The sequence below is a fragment of the Cuculus canorus genome, chromosome 13 (genome assembly GCF_017976375.1).
Source record: "Cuculus canorus isolate bCucCan1 chromosome 13, bCucCan1.pri, whole genome shotgun sequence".
In the NCBI taxonomy this organism is placed as follows: domain Eukaryota; kingdom Metazoa; phylum Chordata; class Aves; order Cuculiformes; family Cuculidae; genus Cuculus; species Cuculus canorus.
Window position 1 is genome coordinate 5,494,527 of NC_071413.1, and position 26,301 is coordinate 5,520,827.

The following is a 26,301-nucleotide window of genomic DNA, read 5'->3' on the forward strand; positions in this document are numbered from 1 at the left end:
CCCAGGAAACCCAACAACGTGGAACCATCTGCTTCTCAACTCACTGCCCTCCAAGAAGCCACCTAGAGAAGGTGCAGACACCTGGACAACAAACCTGACAGAGGCTGCTTTTCCCCCCTTAGTAACTTCTCATGGATGTAAGACTAATTTAGAGCACTCCGCGGTCTTACACCAATGCCTCACTCGAAAGCAGGAAGAGCACAGTTGTCTACTCTGCCTGCTCTTCCTCCTGTGGCAGGGCAAATGAAGGATGTTTTTTAAGTAACAGCTGACATTTCCACAGGGAAAACAAAGAGAAGATAAAATTCACCAGTCTGCCACACCATCTTTACACAACCAAATGAGATGCTATTACTAAGTCTACCAAAACACCCAGCTCCATTTGAGCAACAGCCGCTTTCATACAGAGCCCCTATACGCAAAAAATAGAGAGCAGATCCAGCAGATGGCATGGGGAGACCACCAGAGGCTGTCTGGAAAGATGATGATGACCCAGGAACACTTGGAATTACAGATTCTTCCGAAAAACAAGTTCAGTTGGTTTGTGATCACACACACAATCATGAATCACTCCATTTGCATTCCCTTCCATTTGCCACTCCTTTATCTAATCAACCTCATTCCAACACTTTCTAACTTGCCAGCCCTGTATAACCTGCATTCATTGATTTTAGACTCCAGGTTATCCTCTTCATTAACATGCTCGCTCTAGAGGTAACAATGACTTATTACAAAGTCAACTTGAACTAGCTGGAAAAAAATAATGCAAGGGTGAGCTCTGCCAAGGGACCAGGTAACCTTTTGTCCCAGGGTCTGCAGCATTATATAGCATCTCACAGCTGAGGGCTACTGTCACCTCAACAGAAGCTGGAAAGGTTTTACAAAGGATTTATGATGTGCTGTGGAATAGCTGCCCTTTCTGACATTGCTTTAAATTTTGCAGCGTCCCTACTTGCAGGTGTTATTTTTATTTCTTAATGGCTGCGTAAGTGCACTCCATTGACAGTCATTAGCCCAGCTGAAGAAAACTTCCTTCCCAAAAACTGTTGTGTGTGCGATAATCACAGGACAATTCACTGGTACACTGCTCCTTCCTGGCAGCTTCAGAGCTGCTGTCACCTCCTGTTCGGACTCTGGGACATCTCAGGACAACAACAGCCTTCTCCTCCCCACCACACTTGGCACCATCGCCACACAGATTCTGGGGTCCGTATCATGGGCCATGACCAAACTCGTCTGCATGGAAATAGCTTTTAGGTCAGACTGCAGGACAGACTTCCTCAAGAAGTGGAGATGACAAGTTCCTCATCTGAAGGTTCATTTCACCAGAGCCCGCAGCATTCACCACAAAGGAAATCCAGGTGGGAAAGGAACCAATACCCATCTAACTGACCCACAGCATGGGATCACTACTTCTTGCTTCTCGCTTGGCTGACAACCACTTAGTGCTACCCTAGCCAATGTGGCAGAGATTACTGAGGGTCCAATTCCTAAACATCCCCGAGTGCTTTGGAAATACAGCCACTAACAGGTCCCATGACACTAACTGCATTACTTACTGCACTCCTGAAACAATCAGATTTGCTTGGATAATGGTGGGATAGACCTGTGCAACAATAGGAGGATTAAAGCAAATTACTATTTCTATGTGCAGGACCTCAGCTCAGAGCTAAAGGCCAGCAGCCTGGGTAAGAATATCTTGCACTGCTCCAAGTCTCTTCAAATAAAATATTTCACGCCACTTTATCCCTAAAATGCTTTGCACAACAGCATGCTAGACTGGCAAGTTAAGAGATATAAAGCACAAATCTTGTACTCAGCAAAATCAGTCACAGCCTGGGGCATTAGAACTCGTTCTAGAGATGGGGAGCATAAGGACAGACAGCCAAGTTATCCCTCTAATTGATCATAAAGTGTCCTGGCTTGTTTAAATGTTCAATGCCTGAGGAGGGAGGAGGAACAGTTTTACTAGCACTGCAATCTCAGATTAGAAATTTCTTGGAGTGCTCATCATAAGCCTGGGAAAGAAACCCAAAGCATAAAGAAGCAACTGCATGCTCCTTCCAAAACGTCCAGTCCACACGTGACTCTTCTACTCAAAGTGCAAACAATGCAGTCTCTTCTTCTACAAGGTTCGAGGAGAAACATTTGCTGCTGAGTCCGTTAGAGTTTACAGTCTTTGTTTGTTGTTAAATTGTAATCCTCCTCATCATCAGCAAGCAGTTATACCAGGAAGTGCTCTGGCTTCTCTGTGTTATTAGCCTTAACTACCTTGTTGCTGTTCAGAGATCAGATTAAGCCTTCCTGCTTTCAATATAATGGAAAGGGAATTTGTTTTCATGTTGCTGGCTATTTGCTTTTTGAGTTTTCTTTCACCTCTTTCATTCCTTTCAACTCTGCATTCTGTATGTCACTTTGTTCCTTCCTCCAGCCTCTACTGGAAGGAGGTCATATGCCGATGACAGACTGGCTCCCTAGCTGTAATTACAGACATCCTCAGCTCTACCTTTAGCAAAGCTCATTGCCAGTTGCATAACCTCTGCGGAACAGTTTTCCAGTCTCCTCAGCTCATTAGTAAGGGAAGAGCAGGGCCACGTGGGCTCCAGCTGGAAGCGGCTCTGCCTTTGGTGCAGGAATGTTAACGGGCAGCTGCCTGCAGCCTGGTGCAAGCCAGCCCCCGTTGCCACATGACACCTGGAAAGGCCAGACTTGCCAAAAGCTGGGATCTAGCAATTAGGGAAAGCCCAGAGCCTATAAATAGACCTGCAGGTGAGTGCTACGCCACTACCATGCATCCTGCTGCCCAGGAAGCACGAAGCAATCATAAGCATTTTACACATTAAACAACCTCCGGAGCTGTTTAATCCCAAGATGCCAAAGATATTTGGAGAAAAGGTGAGACAGCTCAAACAGCTGCACTGCCACAAGGAAGTTTGGAGCCCATCAAAGAGGTTATGTGGGACAAACCGGCACAGTTCAAAGCCAAGTCACACTATAACTATGAAGGAGCTTTCTGTGGAATGCAGTGTATGGAAACACAAACTGATGGATGAGGAACATCTTCTCCAAGGGAAAAGAAGTTGAAGTACACTTTTACTTTTTAAAAAAGCTTTTCCTAGAGCTTTGTTTTCTCTGCAAACATCCCTACATCTGTTGAAGAGTGTTCATGTTGACATGGGTCTCAACAGCAGGGACTGAAGTCCTATTAAGAGTACTTGGAGAACTGCCTTCAACAACGTAGGGCTTTCAGGTTTACTGGCAAGTGCTCCCATTAATTCCACTCTCCTCTGAGATTCAGTGCATAGGTGCTGATCCAAGATTGGTTTTTTTGAGGTATTAAAGCTTCCTGCTCAGTACTAGCTCCCTATTCAGCACAAATACCATAAACACTTCTTGCCACCAGTTTTTAAAGACCTGCACAATGAAGGCAAAGCAAGCCCCGCTTGCTGTCTCTCCCTCCAGCTCTCTGCCTGGCCCTGCAGTCATCAGTGCTTGCGTTACAGGACAAGACTGAGGACACTTTCAACAGTAGATTCTCTACGATCCACTTCTAGAAAGAATAGCAGACTGAAACCGAAAAAGCAGAGAGGTGTATCAAGGACTATTTTTCATTTACAAAGATTCATCTTAATAAGCCTGGTTTGGACATTCAAGAAGCAACCACAGCTCCCTTAAGTAGTGTTTATGGCAGAGTGTGGCACAAGAGAGAAGCAGGGAAACCTGTATCCACAAAGCTTACGTCACAAATACTGTAAATCCCATCTCTAGGCTCACACAGATGGTTACACAGAAAGAGATGGATCTAAGACTTGCAAACACAGCTTCTGCTTCTACCCAGAAAACCCTGGGCAGCACTAATAGCGAAAGCTCTCCCACAAAGCCCTGCCCTGTGACCCAGCAAGAGTGTCAAGGGAAGGAGCAAGCAGCAGGCTCAGCCCTGAGCGTAGTGATCGCAATCATAGTGACTGTTAATGACTAACAGCCAATCAGCTGATGTCACTTTCATCATCATCATCACATGGTTCTGGTGAGCATGATCTCTTCCATCACTAACTCAACAGGAGCACAAACCGACAGCAAATGTGGTAATTAAAGTGCAAAATTATGGTTGTAAGTGAAGATTGTAATTAAATGTAGCATATCATTAGAAATACTCCTATAACCACTCTTACGCTGCTACGGCATCAAGACACCCACAAGACATCTTCAAACTGTTCTGAAACAGTGACTGCTTCTTGGAAAAAAGGGTCACCATCAAAAACCAGCTAGTAATGCAAATAAAACCTCTGGGTCAGATTCATGACTAAACCCTGCTACTACCTGAAACTACACAATTGCATGTGGTACCTCATTCCAGGCCCTCTTAGCCCTGTTCTTCACACTTCCTCAAACCCAAGATGTTTCACACCTTCCTCTAGTTTTTAAGAAACAACACAGACATCAGGCAGAAGGAGAAGCTCCAATATGCCTTGGGAAACCGCCTCCCTGCATGTCTCTTTGCCCCAAAACACGCATACACACACCTGTGCCGCCACATGTTTTTAACACACGATCAGAAGACTCCACTTGCCCCTGTCTTCTGAGACACTGACATTGCTAATCAGTTTTCCTGGAGATGTCCTTCAAGAGGAAATGTGATACTTTGCTCTGATTCTGAACGAAAAGAACTTCCCATAAGCCAAGTTCTATATTCAGCTGTGATATTTATACAATTTTTTAAATAATTGACAGATGAACAAAATAGGATTAACTTGTGAAGTTCCTAGACTTTTAGTCTGTCTGGTTCAATTTCTTTCACACAAGGCAGAACTCTTTACAGAAAAAATGGGAGAGGCAAAAAAACCTGCCTCCACATTGCAATTCCACTGTAACACCTAGCAGAGACTCGTTTCAAGGCACATAATGCCTTTACTTTTCTAGCCTCTTTTGGGAATTTTATTTAATAAGTCTCCAGACACTTGCTATCCACAAACTCCCAAAACAGCCCTGACTCTTGTCAAAGGATAATTGTCAAGGCCCCAGAGTGAGTCGCCACTGGCTGCAGGGCTCTCAGCCCTAGGGACCCAGCCAGCCTCCCAAGGTGTACTCTAGCCTCAAAGGAACAGTGATAAGCTGAATATCTCCATACCTACAGGACAGACGCTCTCCTCCTTTCACAGTCTGGTTACGCACACTCGGGTGTCACTGATGTTTTAGCTCCACTTAGTGGCCAGCAAGGCTCATTTAAAGCGTTGCCTTCCTCTTGAAACTACCGCTTTAATCAAGAGCTGCAGATGGTAGGGATCTTCACTCCGATCAGGATGAGCTAAACAAACATCAGCTAAAATGTCAAGTCTGAATTCCAGCAAACACTTACCTTGGTAGCAGTGGGGACCGGGGCTTTGGTTTTTCTTTCTCCTTTTCACGGTCCCTGTCCCTGTCCCGGTCTCGGTCCCTGTCCCGGTCCCTGTGCTGCCTGTCTTTTTCATCTCTCTTGACTCGTTCTCTCTCACGTTCCCACTCTTCTTTCCTCCGCTGGCGCTCCTTGTCACGCTCGCGTTCCCTTTCTCGTTCTCGTTCCCGCTGGCGCCGCTCTCGCTCCCGTTCTCGCTCCCTCTCGCGTTCCCTTTCTCGTTGTCTGTTCTCTCTTTCCCTTTCTCGTTCTCGCTCTCTTTCCTTTAAAAAGGAGAGAAATCATCATGACACTGTGGTAACATCTTGTAACAAAGTGGGCAGCAAGGTTTCAAAGCCTTGAACCTTGAGCAATCACATATGCGCTCCCATGTTAGAGCACAGTATTGAGATAAATAATTTGGAGCTTGCTGGCCATCACTGTTTGCTGAGCAGTTAGAAAGTGGAGAGGAGCAAAACACCACATCATATTCATCACAGTTGTCATTTTCAAAGGCAGCAGTCAAAGATTCATTTGGGTTATTATACTTATTAAATAAGTGTATTCATGTTTACAATACTGTTATTGCTAATCAAGTTTGTAACAAGCTAATTAACTTTACAAACAAGCACCATGAAAATAACTGGCGGCGCATTATGTGCAACAATAGCGAGGACAGGCCCCTGTTCATGCACTGCTTCTGAGGAACAGCAGGGGCTTACAGCAAAAGCAAAGCCACCTTGTAGAGGATGGGACAAATAGCACAGAAAGCTCCCCATTGAGCAGGGTTTATTATTTTCAGCACCAGTCTTGAGGCACAGCAGCTTGCATGAGGACAAAAGGAAGAGGATGGAAAGGGTCATAGTCTTATGGAGCTCCTACATCTTACAGCAGTGCAACACCAACTGGCTACATCTGGGATTTCAGCAACTGGCTGGGTGCTTTCCTTGTCTGACTCAAAGTAACTAATGTGCAACTTCACCAGTGGTGGACGCTCACACTGGGTCCTCCACCTGTACACAAAGCACACCTGTCCAAATCTAATCCTTTCTCTCTCAATAACTAACAAGCAAACCATTCCTCAGTCATATTATTTCCTGGAAACTCCCTCTCTCTCTAATGTTCCCAAGAACGGTAAGCGCTGCACAGCTGCCATTTATGCAGAGGAGCAGCCAGTGGAAACAAAGAGGAATCACCTTCCTATCTCAGACATGCTTTTGCCTTCATCACATTGAAACAGAACATCCTCCCATTCCTGTACCCAGAGTGTGTTCTGTGCAGTAATTAAGTCAAGATTTAACTACCTGTAAGGTTAAGCATCTTGAACATACATGAAAAGTCATGTTTTGACCATTGCACTGGAAACATGACAGGCACCAGAAGTAACCAGAAGAAAGTAGAAAGGAAGAGCGCGGAAAGGGGTATTACCTTACTTACTCTGTAGTTACGGTATGGATCTGGGTCTGTATACTGAACCCTGAAATTCTCATACTGCCCACCACGCCAGAACCGTTCTATTTCATAGTCATAATAAGGATCTGTATAGGGATCAAGCCTACAACGAAAAACAGGGAAGGTTAGAAAGGGAAATATCACCTTGTCGCCACACAGAAACACTACGTATTCTAGGTCAGGTCTCAGTCACTGTGCACTGACAGGAAAAAACACATTCAACACAGTACAACCGTACAAAGTGGTTTATTTTCTACATATCCCAAACAGACAGAAACGGTCTTTAAACAATGCTTATCAGAGAAAAGCACAAACCTTTCCTGATAAACACAAAGAGAAACGCTACGAACCAAGTTCAGCCTTCAAATCAATGTGGTAAAAAATGGAGAAACACCAATTGCTTTTTACAGCCACTTCAAATGTATGCAAATGTAACAGAACATGTTTTGCCTCATTGATTTAGAGCTGTGTTTTCTGTCCATGCACACAGAGCTAATCTCACACATCCTCACATCAGAAGTGGAATGGATCATGATCTCCTACCCCTCTGCCACCGGAGGTGATGGGTGTATCCCAGTGCCAACAGCACAGGACATGAGCTGTTGCCGAGCTTTCCACTGAGAGAAGCTAAGCTTCGGGGACAGGCCAGCAATGCTCTGCCCCTACTCCTGGAATTCCACCATGCAATGAAGGTAACCGTACCCACAATTGATATTCTCCAGCAGAAAACAGGTGCTGGCCCTCCAGCACCCAAGTGAACTGGCAAGCACACGGCACACCCTGCTCAACTGCAGTGAAAGGATCTAAAACCCACCCTCCTTCAATCTGCAATGTTTCCTCAGTTTGATGAGTTCTACTAATGTTAGTTGATGTTTTTAATTTACATACTAAACAATATTCAATCCCTGCCAGCCAGCTGGAGTGAAAACATGGGATTCACTGTAAAGATGGGGAGGTGGGTACAGGAAACAAGAAACTTCCAGGGCCACAGAGGATTCAGTGGCAGAACTAAGATTATAATATAAAGCAAATGCCCTCAAATTCCAGATCATCCATAATGCAACTCTGACTTGTAATAAAAGGAAGAAAGGGCCTGCTTTTGCATTTTAAAAAGTGCCAAATAATCTAAAACAGGCTAAGACATAAGTGCTGCCCCGAACATTAAGCAGCTGTATTTCTTTCAGGGCTTTTAAATGGTTTAGCATTTCCATTTTTGTCTGAAATAAGTCAAGGGAAAGATTACCAGAGAATCTTGAATAGTGATACTTAATTCGACAAACTCCTGATGTCAACCAGACAACAATGTGGATTCAGCAACATCAGGTGTTCAAAGAGGCATAAAAATCTCTAGCCACACTATAAAAGGAAACACTTCCATTTTTAACACAGTCTCAAGTCCAAATCTCCCCACTCCCTTCCTATAACATTTGTAGACCTTTTATTTAAACAAGCATTACTGCTGTGCATTTAGAGAATTTAGTGCTTAAATCCTTAAGCAAATAATTGGTATCACCCAAAAAATCAAATACATCCATTCAGTTAATGAACTGTCCCACCACACCTGATGGGACAGCAGTCTGTGGCCTAGGAAGTTTTAGAAGTGCAACGGAGAAAGGAAAGGGAATATTTTCTTACAGTTGCAACAGTACTGGAATCAAAGACCTGCTTACCCATAGTTAATGTTTTCTTTGATGTCCACCTCCCTATAGTTTTTCAAAAAAGAAAAAGGGATTCATGAACTATTTAGACATCTTCATATGTCAACAAGACAGTCCTGAAAGCATTTATTAACATCTCAGCTGCACCACCAGTGGTTAGGTTGCTGCAAGGTGTCAATCTGTGCAGTAAGCGTGTGTGCGTGTGAGAAAAATCACCTTTTTTTAGAGTTGACAGCAGCAACATCATAACTTTTGCCTTTACACATAATGAAGATACTTTAAACCCACAACCTCGTTATACACAAAGGTGCTTGAATTTTCAGCAATTCCGTTTGTTCAATTACTGCTATTTAACGCTGGTGACATGCAGAACATTTTTTTCCTTGACCATACAGAAAAAACAGGAAGTCCTGTTCCTAACACAATTCTTACATCAGTGAGGCAGTGGAATAAAACAACTAGAATGCTGATGCTAGTCTTCATACACAATCATAACAGAGAGATACTACATGGTCAGACCACAGAGCACCAGTGATAATATGCCCCAGGCGCAACTGAAAGCCTTCTCAGAGGAAGAAACCACCAAGACCGATTTATACACAGGAAAATATTCATATGATGCAACTGCTCTGTTACAGCCTGCAGCACTGAGAAGATGATCAGTTCTTTGTAAGATGGGGAAAGGAATGGCACTCCAGAGCAAAGACTACTGAACAAAAGCTTAACCTGCTCCTTTTCAGACTTTTTTTTTTTTGCAGTTCATGCACTCTAAAATAGACAGAGCCGAGCCTTGCAAACAGTTTCTCTGTGAGTAGAAATAATCTGTATTTGTAGGAAGAAGAGTCGATGTATAAAGCAGGAGAGGAACAGATTCACCTGTATTCCAGCAGAATACAAGCCTACCTTCTCAAAAACTGTTTCTCCATTCGATTTCTTGGCTCAAGAACTATTAAACAAGTCTCTCAGAGCTACTTATCCATCCTTGCACCTTCACCTGCTCTCAGTCACAATAGGAATGTGTGAAGTCTCTAACATTCTATGTTTTACCTCCCTAAAACCCCCAATGATCTAAACGCTTAGGTTTAGGGTGTCTGGTTTGGCTCAGACCATGCTTTGGCAGCTAACAGGTTTGCTTACTGGGTACCTTACTGAATCATTTATCTGGGACCGGTCAGTTCAGATCAGCTGCTGGACCAATGCCCCTGCAAATAAACACCCAGCTGGTTGAGATGGTACAACTGCTACCCTGAAGCTCTCGGACACTGAGCACTCTCTCACTTTGCAGCCTGAGCTTTAGCATTTTAAAACTATTATGGGTTGGAATAAGACAAACAAGAGGAATAAAAGTCAGAAGAATGCACTGGTGTGGGGCAGGCAATGCGCAACTAGACAGTGTCCTCAAGGGACCAGTGTGCCAATGACATTGAAGGTAGAAAGGTTTAAAGATAACTGTAAAGGAAGGTAGGATTGAACTGGAGTGAGTGGAAGCCGCTCAAGTTTTTAACTGGTACACACTGCTTAATGGAAGTTGTTTCTGCTTTCTGAGGTAAGACTTCCTCCAATTTGGAGCAACAAGTTAACTGAAGACTGCCACACTGCACTACATTTCCCACCCATCTATTACACGTAGCAAAACCAAGACTGCATCTTACGCTGGATCTCTGACGTCTCTGGTGATGCGGTAATTCCAGTCACGGAAAAACTCGTTTTCTTTGTCAAATTCACGCTCGTCTTCTCCAATAGTCACAGTGAACCTTTTCTCCTCAAAGTCAGGCTCCTGTTCTTTTCTCATAGTTGCTTTTTTTAACACCTGCCATAACACAAACATAAAAGCATTATGAAGAGAATTCTGAGGTACAGGCAAGTGCAGTGTTAACAATTCTTCACTTGGAAGAAACCTGCTCTTTCAACTAAGACATTCTTCTTCTGCCCAAGTCTCATGAAAGTGCAGGACACTGGACTTCTATTCATGTAGAAAGTGTAATTCACTATTCTATCCGCTCAGAACAGCAGCAGAAAGGCAATGTTTCACACATGCTCACCTTATTTTCTGAAACGATGAGAGCCATGGATCCTATAGGTGCTACAGGAAAAGGTACTGAATTAAAGGAAACTGGATCAGCTTAAATACTTTTGCTTTGTGGAGGGCTCGAGTTCAACATCCCTGAACTGGTCAAGGCCACAGATTCTCCATAGCTCATGTTAACATAAAAACCAAACCTGGATGCTAGCTTCTCTTGACTGTATATGTGACATGTATATACAACAAGACACAGTTAATAGGTTAAAAGGCTAAAAGAATGCTCCTTGAAAAGGACAAGACATGCTCCAAAAAGAGCTCTTCTAGCACCCTGCTCCTGCTGAAACAGGCCAGCGCATTGTGATGACTGTCAGCCTACTTGCTGATGATGCCATTTACCTCTTTAGCATGGCGGAGTCCTCTCTCCCAGGCACTTTCTGTTGGAGGATCTGGAGGGGGTGGAGGTAAGATTTCATCAACGACTGGCCCTCCCTGTTTTGAAGGTGAGAAGGGGAAGGAGACAGACACTGGACATTAGTTTTAAGTAGCAAACTCATGCTTTGTAAACAGTAATCTCAGAGTACATCCAGATACTCTGGAGGTGTATCACCAGGACATGAACTGGGACAAACTCCTAGCAGCTTCAAGATCACATTTTAAAAATTACATATCCAATAAATGCATTGAATTTTGCAAAAGTAACAGTTCAAATAGAATCCTCACTTCTCCTAGAGCCAGAGACACAAGCTACGCGCAGAAGCCATACATTCACATACCCAAGGGTTGGCTGGCATCAGTGGGTGAGGGCCGATAGGAGGAGCACCATTTGGGGAGAAGGGCTCAGGCTTGGAGATCAGGGAGTAGTTTCCTTTGTCATTCACGCCAGGGTGAATAAATCGACAGTTCATGCCCCAAGTACAGTGACCTGTGGAAACACAGTTCTATTAGACTCCTGTATGCCTGCAGCAAGTATTTGTTCAGCTCCACAACCACTGAAAACCTATCAAAGAACATGAGACATATGACTTTTCTTCTCTCCAACTCTGTTGATATTTATCTGTTTTCATTCACACGGAAAGACACTTGCCACCCCCTCCACCTCCCCAGGAAGGACAAATAAACCCAGTCACAGATAAATGAACATACAAGAACCTCATTACAGTGGGAAAAGGAAAGGATGGACACAAACACACCTTTTAGTAAATGCAGTATTAAGCTTGTGAGCTCTTCAAGTCTTATTAATGACAAACACCTCAAGTCAGGAGCTTTACCTTTTATAGAAAACAATGATATAAACTGACACCAAAGAAGAGATCACAGCGCATTCAAAACAAACAGCTCTCTGGTGAGGCACGAAGTACATCAAAGCTTTTTTCCTCCAAACAACTCCACAGGCTTGCAAGCACAAAGCAGGAAAAGAAACATCACTATGGAGAGCAGCAGACAAATGTGAAGCTGCCCATTAGCTTCAGGTGCCATCAAAGAGATGGGAGCACTTGCAGGTGTCTATAACAGGATATAAAGCCAATTCCCAACTTTAATTTAGTTTGCCTTAGAAACAAAATCCTTTTTCTTTTTCCATCTGACAATACACTCAACATGAGGCAAACAACATTTTGCACATTTCCCAGTAGACACACACATCACAAAATCCTCATTAATTCTGCGAGCAAGATTGGATGTCAACGTTATCTGAAACCCAGGCCAAATCAAAACAAAACAACTGTGGCAGGAGATCCTGCAGTCCGAACTTAGGCAAATATTTCCATGCTGCATGGAGGCGTACGTCATGCTGAGGATTCAGGAACAAACAGCTCTCCTCATTGAGGGACTTCCTTGTTCTATCATCATCACCAACACGTCCCTGTCTCAGCACAGGCAGAAAATTTGATTCCGGAAGACATTGAGGAAACCAAGTCTGTGATATCTGATGGTCACATCTCTGGAAAGCCCCTAAGCATTTTCCCTACGTTGCATATGCCACTGACATAAGGAATAAGAGACTCCACCCTGTTCTCCACCCTTCTTTTACTTTCAGATTCTCATAAATTGTTTCAAGGGTGATTGTAAACAAAAACCAATAAATGAGCAAATATTAAGTGAGATGAAGCTGAAGGAAGTAGAAAAGAGCTATAATCACTGTAAACAAGAAAACCTTTACAAAACTTACTCTCTACACTAAAAAAATTGCAAGACAGTCTGAGATAACTCTTGTGCAGTTGTACAAACTTTGGTGATTGTCCGATTAAGAAGAATTAAAGAAAGCCCAATTGGGCAGATTTAAAAGTTTCAAGTCTTGGGTCTCATTCACAGGAAGAAATACATTTTACCATTTCCTGCCCCCATTCCTTCCAACTGAGGCTGACAATCCTAATTGCATTTCAGCCATGTGGTATCTGAAAAAGCTTGGAGCAATCTTTCAGCCTGAGGAAAAAGCTTCTAATTACATGAGGATTATTCTTTTTCCAGCTGACCGTTTCCTCAGCCTGGAGGAAGTACTGGCTACAGCACATCTCACCCTGTCAGGTCCCATGTCACCCCTCAGGCACCTTGTCCTGCGAGAGGTTCTAGGTTGCTGTGAAAATAGCTGTACTTGAGTTGCCAACACCTGACACCACGACGCAGGTATTGCAGGAACCTGGTCAACAGATGCACCTTCAGAGGCTGCAGCAGCTTGGCAGATGTCAACACAATGTCACATCAATAGTTCTTACAGAGAAACAGTCCATGTAGCCCTATCTTCAATTTAAAAACAACTTTTGAAAAACTGGGGAAGTAAGTTGGGTATGGGATTGCAAGAAACAGCTATGTTTTGGCAAGGCATGAGCTTGATAAGAAATAATAAGTATTTACCATTTTTGTTTTCCACAGAATAACCTCTAAGCAATAATCGATCATTAAATCAGCCTGACCAGTTTTACACCATGCTGTTTTAAAAAGACTAGGCAAGTTTTCTTTAATTTGCTTCTACCGGGCTCACCACACTCAGGGCAAAGCAATTTTTGCATATTGGCTCTAGATAAATTCAGCATCTGCCCACCAAGGAACAGAAAGGTGATACTAGAGGATGCCTGAGGCACAGTTTATCATGTAGATTTCAGCTTAACGGGTACAAAATCAAACAAGAAAAATTCCAGCATCTTTGGTTTTCTTCCGCCATTACAGTCTGTCATTACCTTTCATGAAGAATCGGCAGGTGGGACGCGGCCTCACTTTTCTGTCATTGGGGTCTTTAACTTCTCCTTCTTCTAAGTCATCATCCTGGAACAGACAGACAAGCTGACATTTCACGTGGTGCATTTTCTGCAGCGACTTGACATTTCACAATATGGTCAAATATCAGTCACTGAAAACACACCCTGGAGCAAAACACAAGAGAAAAACAATATAAATTACAATAAATACTCCGTAGCATCTTTGCAACGTGTTGCTACACACAGTAAGACCATCAACTTCTGTGTTTCAAAGGTGAATGTAAAATCCTTCAGGCACCACAGACCAAAGTTTCAAGGTATCCTTTTACCTGATATATACTTAAAGGTTCAAACTCAACAGTCCAGTGCATTTATCTCTTGTATGTCAGATGAAAGAGGTTGGCTGTGCACTTTTAGCTGACAGCAAGTGCAAGGCAATTAAAGGTGGCTTTAGGCTTTTCCGAGGCAAACGACCTAAATCGTGTTACCTTTCCTTCCTGCAGGCTAACAGCACACACACCATCAGCTACCACAGCTCTGCTGGTGCGAGTAATGCCACTGCCCTTCAGAGCCTTCAAACTCTACCATCTCCTGCTTAGCACTCAATGTCATCCTATTCAGCTCAAGCCAATTCCTTCTGTTCATTGATTTAAAATACATAGCATTACTCCTGCGTTAACACAATAAACCACTACAGACATCACACATCTATCTATACATCAACTTCTGAAGGATGACTACTCTTACAACAACTAATTATAAAATGCTTTCCTGCAATGCTGAGTGACAATCTGACAAACAAGTTTTTCGGGGAAAAAAAAGTCATACGTATTTCTTCCAGGCATCTCAGGCAACAACTTGACATCTTCCCTTCCATTCCTCAGCTCCACACAGGAGTCGTGAATCAGCTCCAAGAAAACTCTACATCATCCCCAGGCACTGCAGCCCCAGGAAGAAATTCTGGGAGACGGAAGTTGCTTCAAAGATTAAGAATCACAGGGGATGAGTGTGAAATAACAGTCATGAAACACCTCCAAAAGAAAATTGTTGAAACTTTCAACTATCAGCCTTTGCCTTTGTTCTCCAGGGGAAAAAAACATTCCCTGGCTTCATTAGGCTGCATCTGAAAAGTCAAAATGAGCTTAAAGGAGGTGGTGATGCAGAAGGCAAAGGCATACACGATCAGAGAGCTGTCAGAAGTATCTGGCAAGGAAATTGGTTATTTATCCTAGAAGGCATGCTGGCCGTCCCTCGGTCTGCCTCCATTCCATCGCCACAGAAGTTTTCAGCATATGAAACATCTGAAGGAGCATCTGGTGGAGGCCTTCCCCTTGTGCGGCAATCGCAGCAGCCTTGTGGCAGCGACAGCAGTTGTCTACATGGAAATGATTAGGAAAGTTATGTACTTTGATCAATTTAGCAGCTGGAAAGGAGGAAAAAACCTATCATTTGGCTGTAGATAAACAAAGGATCTACAGAGAGCTGGGTTAACAGCCTCTTCTGCTGCATTCCTCTGAGGGCACAAGGAGAGCTCTCCTGAACAAGAACGAATTTAAAAGACTACACAAATATTCAAATTAAAGTTTGCACTAATATTCCCCTCCCTCCAAGAGAGAAGTCTGAAAGCAGAATAAAATGGAGAGATTTAACAGTTTTCTCCCAAAGCTGGGGATGGCATTCAATGACGCGTGAATGGCATAACCAGCTCAACTCTGCTCCTTTCAAAAGAGCTGTGTGAAGTCTTTGCAAATGCTGTACTTGAACAAAAGGGAAAGTATTTATTTCTGTGAGGTCTCCTTGGAATCAGGCAGCTGGGAACCCTGTTATGAGTTAATGTATGAAAACCAGACTACAGATTCATCTTGTGCTTTGTAAGGAGAGTGCTCCTGAGAATGCCTTAGCCTCTAAAGGAAAGCATTCATATTTTAATCAAGAAGCAGGCATGGATTCAGGACTCCAGGAATGCCGCCCCACCCCCTCAGCCCAGCCTGGACTATCCTGCAACACACTGAAATTCCTTTAAATTAATCAAATATGCAAAACTTTTGGAAAATGTGTTTAACAAAACCACCTGCAGAACGGGTACAATGAAGATAAATCACTTTTCTAAAATTACCTTTTCTAAGCAACAGAACTTGGCAAAGCACCATCACAGTAAAACATACACAATATACCACTCTTCAAAAAAAAGGGAAGAAGGTCTCTCCAACGAGGTCCCGTGAGCTTTCTGAGCACGTGGTGAGGTCAACTACGCAGTAATGAGGACTGGAAGGCAACACCACCTCCCACATCTGAACCCTCACCTCCCTGAATGAGAAGCCCCACCAGTGCTTCCACAGTTCACTGCTTCTTTGCCTGGTCACCAGGATATTCTCACAACGCTGCCTCAACCTCGTCTACCTGTACAGGAGCACTTTTGGCACAGATAGCGAGGAGCAGAGAAAGCCTGGTGCTCTGGACTGGCAACTGCACTTCACAGGGCTTTGCTCTCCTACTATTTGGACTCAAGTAAGGTGTCCACCAGACCAGGAACCCACAGGAAGGTTTCTATTCTACTGCTAGAAGCACTTTGTCCTGTTTCCTGTCTGCAAGACGGGAACTGGTATTAAGCTGTATTAAATAGAACCGCTGTACTGCAGTGCCTCCTACCAAAAGAAACATCGATTCAAAGTGCTATTTGGCTGAATCACTAACACACTTAAAACCAGTTTTTTATTTTTCCAAAATAGGTGTGTTTGTTCTGTGAAACAGTAGCTCCTGTGACCACACATCCCTGAACACATCACCCAAACCACACGTAAGGGCTGCCTAGTAAGACAATTCTCACAAAACTCAGCACCCTCCCATCCTTTTCCAGGCCCCCAGATGTTGCTAAAGCCCAACAAACAGCTCAGGGCCATGGGCTTCCCACACATGCTTGATGCCTCAGGCACACGGCAGCCACTCTACAGCATCAGCCTCTCAATCTTAACTGATGAGACAGCTTATGAATGTCTCATCGGTGGCTAAGAAATTTGCCATCAGCAATGTTCAAAAGTCCTCTGAGAGCTAAGGCAGAATAGCTTCTTGAAGCACTGGAGCCCTTCCATATTCAACAGGAACGAAGCTTATGATAGCTCTGACAATATCCAGCACAATTTTTTGCTATAGTACATGGCACTAGACATCCCAGCCATTGAGTTTAGGACTTGGTACATAGTATGGTCTTACCTCCAAAGAAAAAGTGTTTTACTTGCACACTGGGGACACAGATAACAGAGATATTATTGTCAAAGAAGAAAGAAGGGGTGGCAGTCTAAGAGCCAAATGGTTCTGAAACACAAGGACAGGCCTCTCCCTGCAGGACTCTGCCCACCTTGGACCAGCTCCTACTTACATCTATTTCTCCATCATCAATTTCTCCATCATCTTCTTCTTTCTTCTTCTCCTTGAGGGAATCCTGGCCATCCTTTTCATCGTCACTTTTACTGCTGGACTTTTTCTCATCTTCATGGGCATCATCTCCTTTCTCCTCTTCCTCATCATCCTCTCCAGCAGCTTTCTCGCCATCCTCCTCTGCAGTAGCAGCAGTTGGTTCCTCAGGAACCTCCTCATCATAGTCCAACTCGTGCTCATCTAGTTCACGAGTGACAGAGGATGCTTCATCACCAAGGTCATTTGTCCGGTCTTCCTCCTCTCCTTTGCGAGGCAGAGGGCTCTTCAGCTCCCCACTCTGCTCGTTGTTGTCAGACTCATGAGACTTGGTTTCACTTAAGCGGTCCTCTTCATCTGAGCGGTTCTCCTCTTCACCATGACTCAGTGCCCTGGCAGCATCCTCTTCCTCCTCTCCCACGACACTGCCTTGTCCACCCTCTCCATCAAGTTCCCGGTCTGAACCACTCTCTTTCAGGACTTCGTCATCGGAAAGCTGCTGGTCCTCTTTATCAGGAGAGCAGGGGTTTCGCTCAGGGCTGTCGGAAACATCCATCAGTACCCAATAGTCTGCAGAGGGTAGAAAACAACACTTGTTATGGGGAAAAAGCTGGGAAAACAAGAAAGGCTCACCTTGCAGAATTTGTACTGTTGTATTTTGCCTCCTAAAGAAGAAGTTACTTGAATTCACAAACATGGTTTATTATAGTACCTTTAAGAAGGAAATAGGAGTTTCAGCTGCATAAAGAACTGATTCCAATATTGTCCTAGACTAGATAAGTGTGCTACCCTTCATATACAATGACAGAGCTTGAGGTTGGAATTTCATCTACAACTGGTTTGAGATAGTAAAGGTTGGCATTTACCATCCAAGAGCAAGAACGGGCAGAAGGCACACGAGCCACAGCATCCAAACAGATCACTGCACACTGAAAATGACCAAAGCAAATCCAAGCCTTCACAACATCTGAAACCCTAAACATTCTGGCAACAACAGACCTGGGGATCTCAGTGCTGAAATACGTCAGGAGGGTAAGCACAGGGAACGCTGGGCATCTCTTCTGTACGCACGGCTGGAAACCAGGAAGGCAGACAACTTCGTTATCTGTGGTACTTGCCTGCTTCTTCATAAACTTTCCAGAACCAGGACTGTTGTATGTATGTCTTGTACACTGCCAGATGGAGTGTCATCGCTAAGATAACATCTCTCGTATTCACTGTTGTGAAGACATTATTAACTGGTATTTGCAGCAAACTCTGAAGATGAAAGTCACAGTCGAGAAAACGCTGCCTGTTGTGCTATAGGAGGTCTGCAGAGGGGCTAACAATGATTCTCAAAAAAAAGCATTCCCAGAAGCTGTGCAAGTCTAACTGCTAGTACCCAACAACTTTGCTCTACTTCATGTCTTCAAAGTCCTGCACAAATACTAGCTAATTGATAAATGTGAGGATCTAAATATTCAATGCGGCCCCAAACAGCAAAAAGGTCCCATTTAGAGCTTCCAACCAACCACTCTTGTTTCTCCACACATTTGAAGAAGTCGGCTCATGCTCACATCCAAAGTCATGATTTTACTGAAAACTTAAAAGCCAAATTAAAGATGGTGATTGCCTCCCGGTGACAGTGGCTCCAGGATGCAATCTGAAACAAATTATATTCTTAGCGTGTATATAAAGGTTGATGCTCAGTCCATAAATGCTTGCGCAAATTGTTACTGGCTTTAAGAGCAATTTTATGGCAGCAGTTTTAATTGCCTAAGTGCCTAAGAAGTTATACTTTGCATGCGCACAGAACAACTTAGCATATTACAAATGAAAGGTCAGCCTTAAGAGGCCAGGAGGAACATAAAAGCTGTCAAGTGCAGATGTATTCAGGAAATTTGTTTTCTGATTTCTTGCAAATAAGCAGCATCAAAGCAAAGGCGTTTAAGTGAAATAGATGCCTTTCTGCATTCAGCATCGAGACCCTTAGAGGGATGGGGGAAAAACCAAGTACGAACGCAATCACACCACCAGCTAAGGTGATAAGTATAAAACATTCACCTCCACCGACAGCTATTAAAGCTATTATAAAATATCCAGTGCATTCGTCAGTTACAATAATTTCCTATTAATTTCCACCGGCAGAAATGATAAGAAACGCAATAACTGACAGCCCAATTGAAAAGGGTTCACAATATGCACATTTTTGGTGCGTATTTCCCTACAAGTTTTCCTTCAGCAATGGGCCTTACGTTCTCCCTGGCGCTTCTCTCTGCGCAGGCAGTGAAGCCACGCAGAGGCACTTACAGTCCCTACGCTGCCTCTTACGCTGAATAATTTCAGTGAGAGCCACAGTTCAGCCAGTCTCCAAGGGCTGTTGCTCTGAGTTCACCAGTATGCAAGAAAAGATACCCCAAAACCAATGAACCAGACTTTTTCTTCAATCTTATGTACAAGAGTATGGAAACGTCCCAAAGGAAACCCATGAAATGCAAAGGTAAAATCAGAATTGGGAAAAATTGAGATGGAACTTAAAGAAAACTGTCAGACTAACAGTGGAACAGGGCTAGATAGCATTTCTGCTGCATGATGGCAAGTACCGCTCTAACACCTGTCCAAAAGTTAGGCTAGTCTCTGCCACAGCAACTCCTCCATCCACGGGGGAGATTAAGACAATAACACGTCCTTCAGCCGTGCATTAGCTATGTGAGCCCCACGGCTCTGAGCACAGGAGAGCGAGGGGAAGAAGGTGTAGCACCCCAATAACCAGCTTTTGGAAAGTGGTAAAATTGCAGAAGCACGGTCTGAGATGGGAGAACATCTTATCACTAGTTGGGATTACTTGTAGTCACTCATTTGTAGAAAAAAGACATAATGGAATGCTATGAAAGGCAAAAGTACCACAGTAAGAATTTTACGAAGTGCTAGAGTGCTTGGTCTAGGCACTCAAGCTTCCTTTCAAACTACAAAGGATTTATTCTTTGCACAGTAGCAAGTTTAGCTCCAGTTTAAAGTGCATGTCCCAAGCACTGCCTCAGAATAATCTGTGAATCACAGCTGATCCCAAATCTCTGGAATACCACAAGAGGTTTTTTTAAAGTATTTTTGCAGGTGGTTGTTTTGGTTTGGTTTATTTGGGTATTTTTTCTTTCCGCTCGTTTAGTTACACATACATACAAACACGAGAAAAATCTAAGAACAATGACTACGTGGAATTATTTCAAATTGAGCGATACTGACATAAATGGCAGAGCAGGAATCCACAGCTTTCATCCCTCATCATAGGCTCAGCATTTTTGTGCCTAAAAACCAAGCCAGCTTCTTACTGTCTTCAAGGCCAGTTATAAAAGCAAAAATTTAACTTTAAACCTACAGATAAGATTGTTTGACTTGTTGCTTAGGGTGTTGGGGCAAGAACCAGGTATATAATAATACTTCGCATTTAGCACTGTTTTATCTTCAGAGGTATCTTTAAAATTACAGACAGCTCAGGCAAAGCTGCACAACCCCTTCCGTTACAGAACTGACGTCATTTGCTCAAAGGGTGTCAAATTTTCATTTTCTGCATGCGTGATACAGACTAGTTCAGAAGAGGTCACTAAGCCTTTCAGATGAGGTTTACTAAACCCCTCCTTTGCTAGGCAAAACAACTTGTTACAGCCTTTCTATCGTACGGCTTTAGAGCAAATGCAATAGTGGTGCGCACCTTTAGCCAAAAGTGTGTCTTTTACTGTCTCTAGAACCACTTGAGTATGCCTCACCAAGCTGAAAGCCCCTTAGAAGCAGCTCATGTGGTCTTACTAAAGAAACTGAGCATTCAGCAGCTAAATCTTCCAGCTATCGCACCTGCAGTAAGCACTTGCCATCCTCCCAGGTGTAAGCCAGATGGCACTTGCTGTCCCCACAGATATCAGCTGGGTTGAGCAAGCCTTTCCCTCCAGCTACTCCTTTTGGGTCCTTGTGTCCCCAGCCAGTCCCTGCTGGCTGCAGCGTCCCTGCCAGTACTGCGAGCCAGCAGTATTAGAGACACTGAACCAAAAATACAAAGTGAAGAAATCCTTTAAATAAGAGGCCTGGGGCTTCACCATCTTGTTTTCAGTAGTAGTGCCTCTGCATCACCCTCAGCAGCCCAAACAGAACCCAACTGCACCCAGCTACAACTGAGAATACTCAGCAGTTTTTGCAAACCTAGGTTTGGCCCTTCAGTCACCGAGTATCTAACGCTGACAGAAAGCACTCTGATGACAGGAAGCACCCTGAAGAGATGTCTAGCATCATCTAGGAGCAAGATGAGAAAGGCTAGAACATCCTGGTGTCCTAGGAGACACTTGGCTGCAACCATCTGCAGCTTTCTTTGGCACAAACCTGCCTTCACTCCCTGCCACGCCTCGTCTCACTCCCTGTATGCTCACAGGCTGCTGGAGGAGGCACAGAACACATTCTTGTTCAGCACACAGCCTTGACAGGCCTCAAAGGCGGCTGGTTCGCACGCAGACTCATGTCTAGTGGAAAAGAGAAGCTTTTAGTACCCAGTACCTACGCAACAAGGGGCAGTACTGAAGTCTCACAAACTGAGCTCTGGAATTTTTCAAGTTAGGGAATGAGGAATTAACGAATCTTTAACTTTGTCAGTGCTTTGTGGCTTGCATACAGTGAAACAGAGATGCTCCTTCTAAGCAAGCCCTTCACATGGCTATCATCACCTGCAAGCCCTTGGATGCAGTAATGAGGGGAGTCATCTTGTTCTCTGTTCCTATTTAAGTCTCATAGTCTTGCAAACACCCCAAATTACACAGACCGCCTCCCCCCTCACACAGATAAAAAGGTAGTGTACATTGAGGAGGTGGCGGGGAAACTTAAATCCATTTGCTACAGCCACATTATAATATATTTTTTTGCAAAGCTTAACCATATCCAAGACTTTTTTTAAACTTAAAATACAGCATTGAGCTTAAGAAGCCTTGACACAGTACTAAGGGCAATAAGAAAAAATCCCTTTGCTATGCAAATTGCTTTTTAAAACAACTTCAATATTGCCAGGTAAGCTTAGGAAATGCTTTAAATAATATCTTTATCCTTACACTGTTGTTAAGCGATTTGCCCAAGGCAAGAGGTAGACAAGTTAGAGCCCTGGAATTCTTAGCAGCAGGTCTGTTTTCAAGATCAAGCCTAACCTCTACTCTCTGTTAAATGAGCAGTATCAAAAAGTACAGAACTAGAAGGAAGAAACGCCAACCGGGTTTTAGTCTGTGGTCACATGTGTACCTTGGACACTGCTCTAAGGCAGTGCAGCGTTTCACTGATACACATTCTGGATCCGGGCTCTCAACAGTGCCTAATGCTGCCAGGAGGCTCAAGTTCTGCTCCTTATTGTTCTATGCTGTGCTGTTTTCAATCGGAACTCGTGGAAAGTTTGAGCAGCATCTTCAATTAAGCCAAAAAAGTCAAGCTCTGTGTGCGACCGACTTGCCGCTGCAGGTAGTGTCTTGGCAGCAGGTGAACTGGAACTAGTACGGAAAGGACTACCTCAGGGTAGTAGCTTACTCTAACCCACTGCAGCACCTATAGGATAACTCTGTGGGTTAAGATACAATCTGAAACAGCCACCAAGTCAAAAATACTCCTGGCAAGCATTACTCCCATTCATTAAATTCCTCTCTCCAAGGATGAGTGTTTATAAGGTGCCACAAAAAGCTTTTTCCAAGTGAACAAGAAAAACACTTCGGATACAGTATGGAAACCAACAGCTGACAGTTCCAGCACCTTCAGTAGCAGGAAAACACCGAGTACCCCATAGGAAAAAGGAGATTCTATCTTGAAATCTTACAAATTGTCAGTCAGATGGCAGGAATCAAGAGCTGACACACAATTTCCATACCCTCCCAGCAGAGACCTGACAGCTTCTGAGATGTTCACGGGACATATACTGCAGGGCAGAGGCCAAGGAAGGAAGTAGGGAACCTTTTTGTGTCAGAGAAGAAATCTCTGTGAGAGCAGAAAGCGTTTTTTCTTTAACAGCCAAACAGCTTTTTGCAAATTCAAAGCACTTCCATTAAGCAGATACATGAAAACCAGAGGTTAATGCAGGACAAAAAAAAGTTCTGGAACATGGTCTAAGTCAAGACACGGGAACGGGTGAAGAATGATGAGTGAGTTCAGGAAAATGAAAGGGAAATAGTGCTGACAGGACAGGTGAGAAGAGAAAGAAACTACAAAAAGATTTTTGGAACAAAGAACTGCAAAACAGAAACAAAAGAGAAGCAACGGGCAGGAACCACAATGGAAAAAATATCGAAAAGTAGGAATAACAAGATAAGGAAATAAAATGTCTTGTGATCCAGGAAAAGAGCATCAAGTGAAAACAGGTGTAGAACAAAGCAAAGCCTCAGTGCTTTACTTTGAATGAAACTACAGTCATTAACAGAGTTAATTAACTAAATACATACTTATCTGCCATCCTTAAAGAAGCGGTGACTTTGAAGATGCATAGCAAACTGCAATTACCTAGCAGCTGTCAGGAAGATTTCAGTGCAGAAAGCCACCTTTCAGCCTTAACTTAAAAGAACTACTTGGTGACAGCCACTTTTAGCCAGCTGATTTTTAAAGGAGAGCTCAGACAGCTCTGATCCACAATGTTAACTGCTGTGTTCTGTCAGGATGACTTTAGGATGGAAACTTTAAGAGAGATGGTGCTGTGAGCAGCTGGACTTTGTTTTCATAGTGTAACTAATTTCCCTATTGCTGGAACACACAGAACTCTTCCTGCAACTCTCGGTGCCTTGCTCCCATGACAGAAAACAAGTGTACTTGTTCCTGTATTCTGTAGGATTCGTGGACAGTCACACTCAAGAGTCTAACTTCGCTCAGAACACTGGAACAGAAGAGTTGTCTTGATTAGACCACAACCTTTTTCTACGCAAAACTTTGGAAGGTCAGGAGAAAGAATTCACACCTTGGAGGTGCTGTTCTTGCTACAAACATAGCAACAGTTCACAGTTGTTTCAGAAGAGCTGAACTACCATGGCAGTAAAAGAAAACAGTGTAGATGTCGAAAGGACAACTCTGAGAAGAAACAACCTTGTTAAAGCAGTTCATGGAGGGAATCTAAGCCACCTGCAGCAAGTACATGCTAAAGCATTTGCAAAGACAATGGCAACTCCAAGCACTGAGCATCCTCACAGCTTCTGCTGTGCTGGGCAAACAACACAAACCAGTATTATTACGTGGGTGATGTAACCATGCATCGCAGGATGGACCTCCATGGATGAGATAGCCACCCGCCCATTGCAGGACAGAATCCCAGGACCTGGCGCTACTGTGGGTTCCCAGCCCCTTTCCCTGCCTTGGCCCCAGTTGCACCCATGCCTCCCTTACCTCACAGGGCCTCCTGCCAGGCTGAGGTCCTTCTGCTGTGCCCCCCGGGGCCAAGGCTGCTGGAGCTCTCCCTGCTCCCACCTGCTTGGGGAGGGAGCACAGTCAGAGCTGCCTGCACCCCTGGGGTCCAACCACCCCTGTGCTGACCTCCACGGGGCAAGCTCCCCCACCAGCACCCCCACCTGAAACAACCCCCTTCTGTAACACCCACCTCAAATTAAAGCTCCCCCCTGAGGTGGTCCTGCTCCCTTCCCCAGCATGCCCCCATATAAGCTGGGGCTCCCCTACCTTAACATCCCCCACTCAAAGTAGGGCTGTACCCCCAAAACTCTCCTCCAGATGGGGTGGCCCACCCCAGATCATAGAATCAGAATGATTTGGGATGGAAGGGACCTTAAAGCTCATTGAGTTCCACTCCATTACTAGGGGCAGGAACACCTCCCACTGGATCCAATCACCCCCCAGAATAAGGGCTCCCCACTCCAAGTACCCCCTGTCCTGTCCAGGGCTGCCTCCTACCAGCGCTTCCCTCCCCATATTCCCTTTCTTAAACCCACCCCCTACTGGGCCTGTTGCCTCCCTTTCCCAGCGTGTCCCTATATAAGCTGGGGCTCCCCCCAACCTCAACATCACCCCCAAAGTACAGCTGCACTGCCATGCACCCGCTCCAAATGAGGTGACCCTTCCCAGACCATAGAATCAGAATGAGCTACAACCTCCCCATCCCCAGAGGGTGCCCCTGCTCCACACCATCCCTCCTCAGGAGATACCTTTGCTCCCTACTATCCCCACCCCTCCTGCTTTAGGGGTGCTCCTTCTTCCTCCCACTCCCCGCCCCACCCTCCTCAGGGGCTGCCCCTGCTCCCCCCCCTCCCAAGAGGGGCCCCTTCTCCCCACCCCTCTGCCCTCTCCCCTCCTCAAGGGGTGCCCCTGCGCCCCCCATCGCTCCACTCCCACCTCAAGAGATGCCCCTGCTCCCCCCATCCCCCGCCCCTCCAGGGATGCCCCTGCTCCCCAACCCCCCCGCTACAGCCGCCCCCTCCCGGCCGCTCCCTCCGGTTCCGCGGGCGCCCGGTCCCGCCCCCCGTCCCCGCTAGGCCCCAGCCGGCGCCGGCCGAGCGCAAGGGTACGCGCAGCAGCTCACCTGGGCGGTGGCGACGGGCCGGACCGTGTGGGCGGTACCAGGCGAGGGGGAAGGGGAGGGGACGGAAACGGCGAAGCAGCGGCGGCGGCAGTGGCGGGACGGGACGGGACCTCTACTCGCGGCGGCGCAGGGCGGCCATGGCGTGACGTAATCCGGGCGCGACGGCCCTGGGGGAGGGGAGGGGCGGGGCGCGAGGGCGCGCGCGCGCTCCCCCGCTCGGCTTTCCCCTTATCCCGCGCGCATGCGCTGCCGCCCCGGCCGCGCCTTAAAGGGACCGCGACCCGGTTTGGGAGGGGGGAGAGCGACGTGCGCAACCGGTTGGGGGTTGTACACACACACACGCACGCATGGGTTCTTACACGAGGAGGGGTGCATGCATGCACACGCAACATGGGTGCACACGTGTGTGCGCAGATATGGGTGGGAACACGCACATGCACACACGTGGAAGGTGCATGCATGTACATGCGAGGAGGGTGCACAAGTGTGTGCACAGATGGGCATGGGTTTGCACACACGTGTGTACAGGTGAGCACGGGTGCACACAGGTACATGTGAGGGGAGTGCAGAGATGCACACAGATCAGTGCACACGCGTGTGCACAGATGGGCATGGGTTTACATGTGTGGAGAAGTGCGCACATGTGGATGGGAGGAGGGTGCACACGCAACACGAGTGCACATGAGTGCACAGAT

General features: G+C 45.2%; 1 protein-coding gene across 9 annotated transcripts in view; it reads right to left on the minus strand.

The window, feature by feature from the left end:
* The window catches only part of ZC3H18 (zinc finger CCCH-type containing 18), a 46,721-nt gene extending 20,944 nt beyond the window's left edge, over nucleotides 1-25,777 (minus strand). The window contains exons 1-11 of one of the 9 annotated variants that reach the window (XM_054078891.1): nucleotides 25,607-25,777; nucleotides 24,463-24,543; nucleotides 18,106-18,323; nucleotides 17,072-17,676; nucleotides 13,678-13,762; nucleotides 11,278-11,426; nucleotides 10,901-10,993; nucleotides 10,134-10,291; nucleotides 8,494-8,526; nucleotides 6,800-6,926; nucleotides 5,357-5,655 (exon numbers count right to left, since the gene is read on the minus strand). In XM_054078891.1, coding sequence (XP_053934866.1) covers nucleotides 5,357-5,655; nucleotides 6,800-6,926; nucleotides 8,494-8,526; nucleotides 10,134-10,291; nucleotides 10,901-10,993; nucleotides 11,278-11,426; nucleotides 13,678-13,762; nucleotides 17,072-17,662 — 1,535 coding nt within the window. In that variant the 5' untranslated portion in view covers nucleotides 17,663-17,676; nucleotides 18,106-18,323; nucleotides 24,463-24,543; nucleotides 25,607-25,777. Of the gene's footprint in view, nucleotides 1-5,356; nucleotides 5,656-6,799; nucleotides 6,927-8,493; nucleotides 8,527-10,133; nucleotides 10,292-10,900; nucleotides 10,994-11,277; nucleotides 11,427-13,677; nucleotides 13,763-17,071; nucleotides 17,677-18,105; nucleotides 18,324-24,462; nucleotides 24,547-25,606 lie in introns of all 9 variants that reach the window. The other 8 variants (XM_054078894.1, XM_054078889.1, XM_054078890.1 and 5 more) reach the window with 8 other exon arrangements.
* Nucleotides 25,778-26,301: the final 524 nt, after the last annotated feature.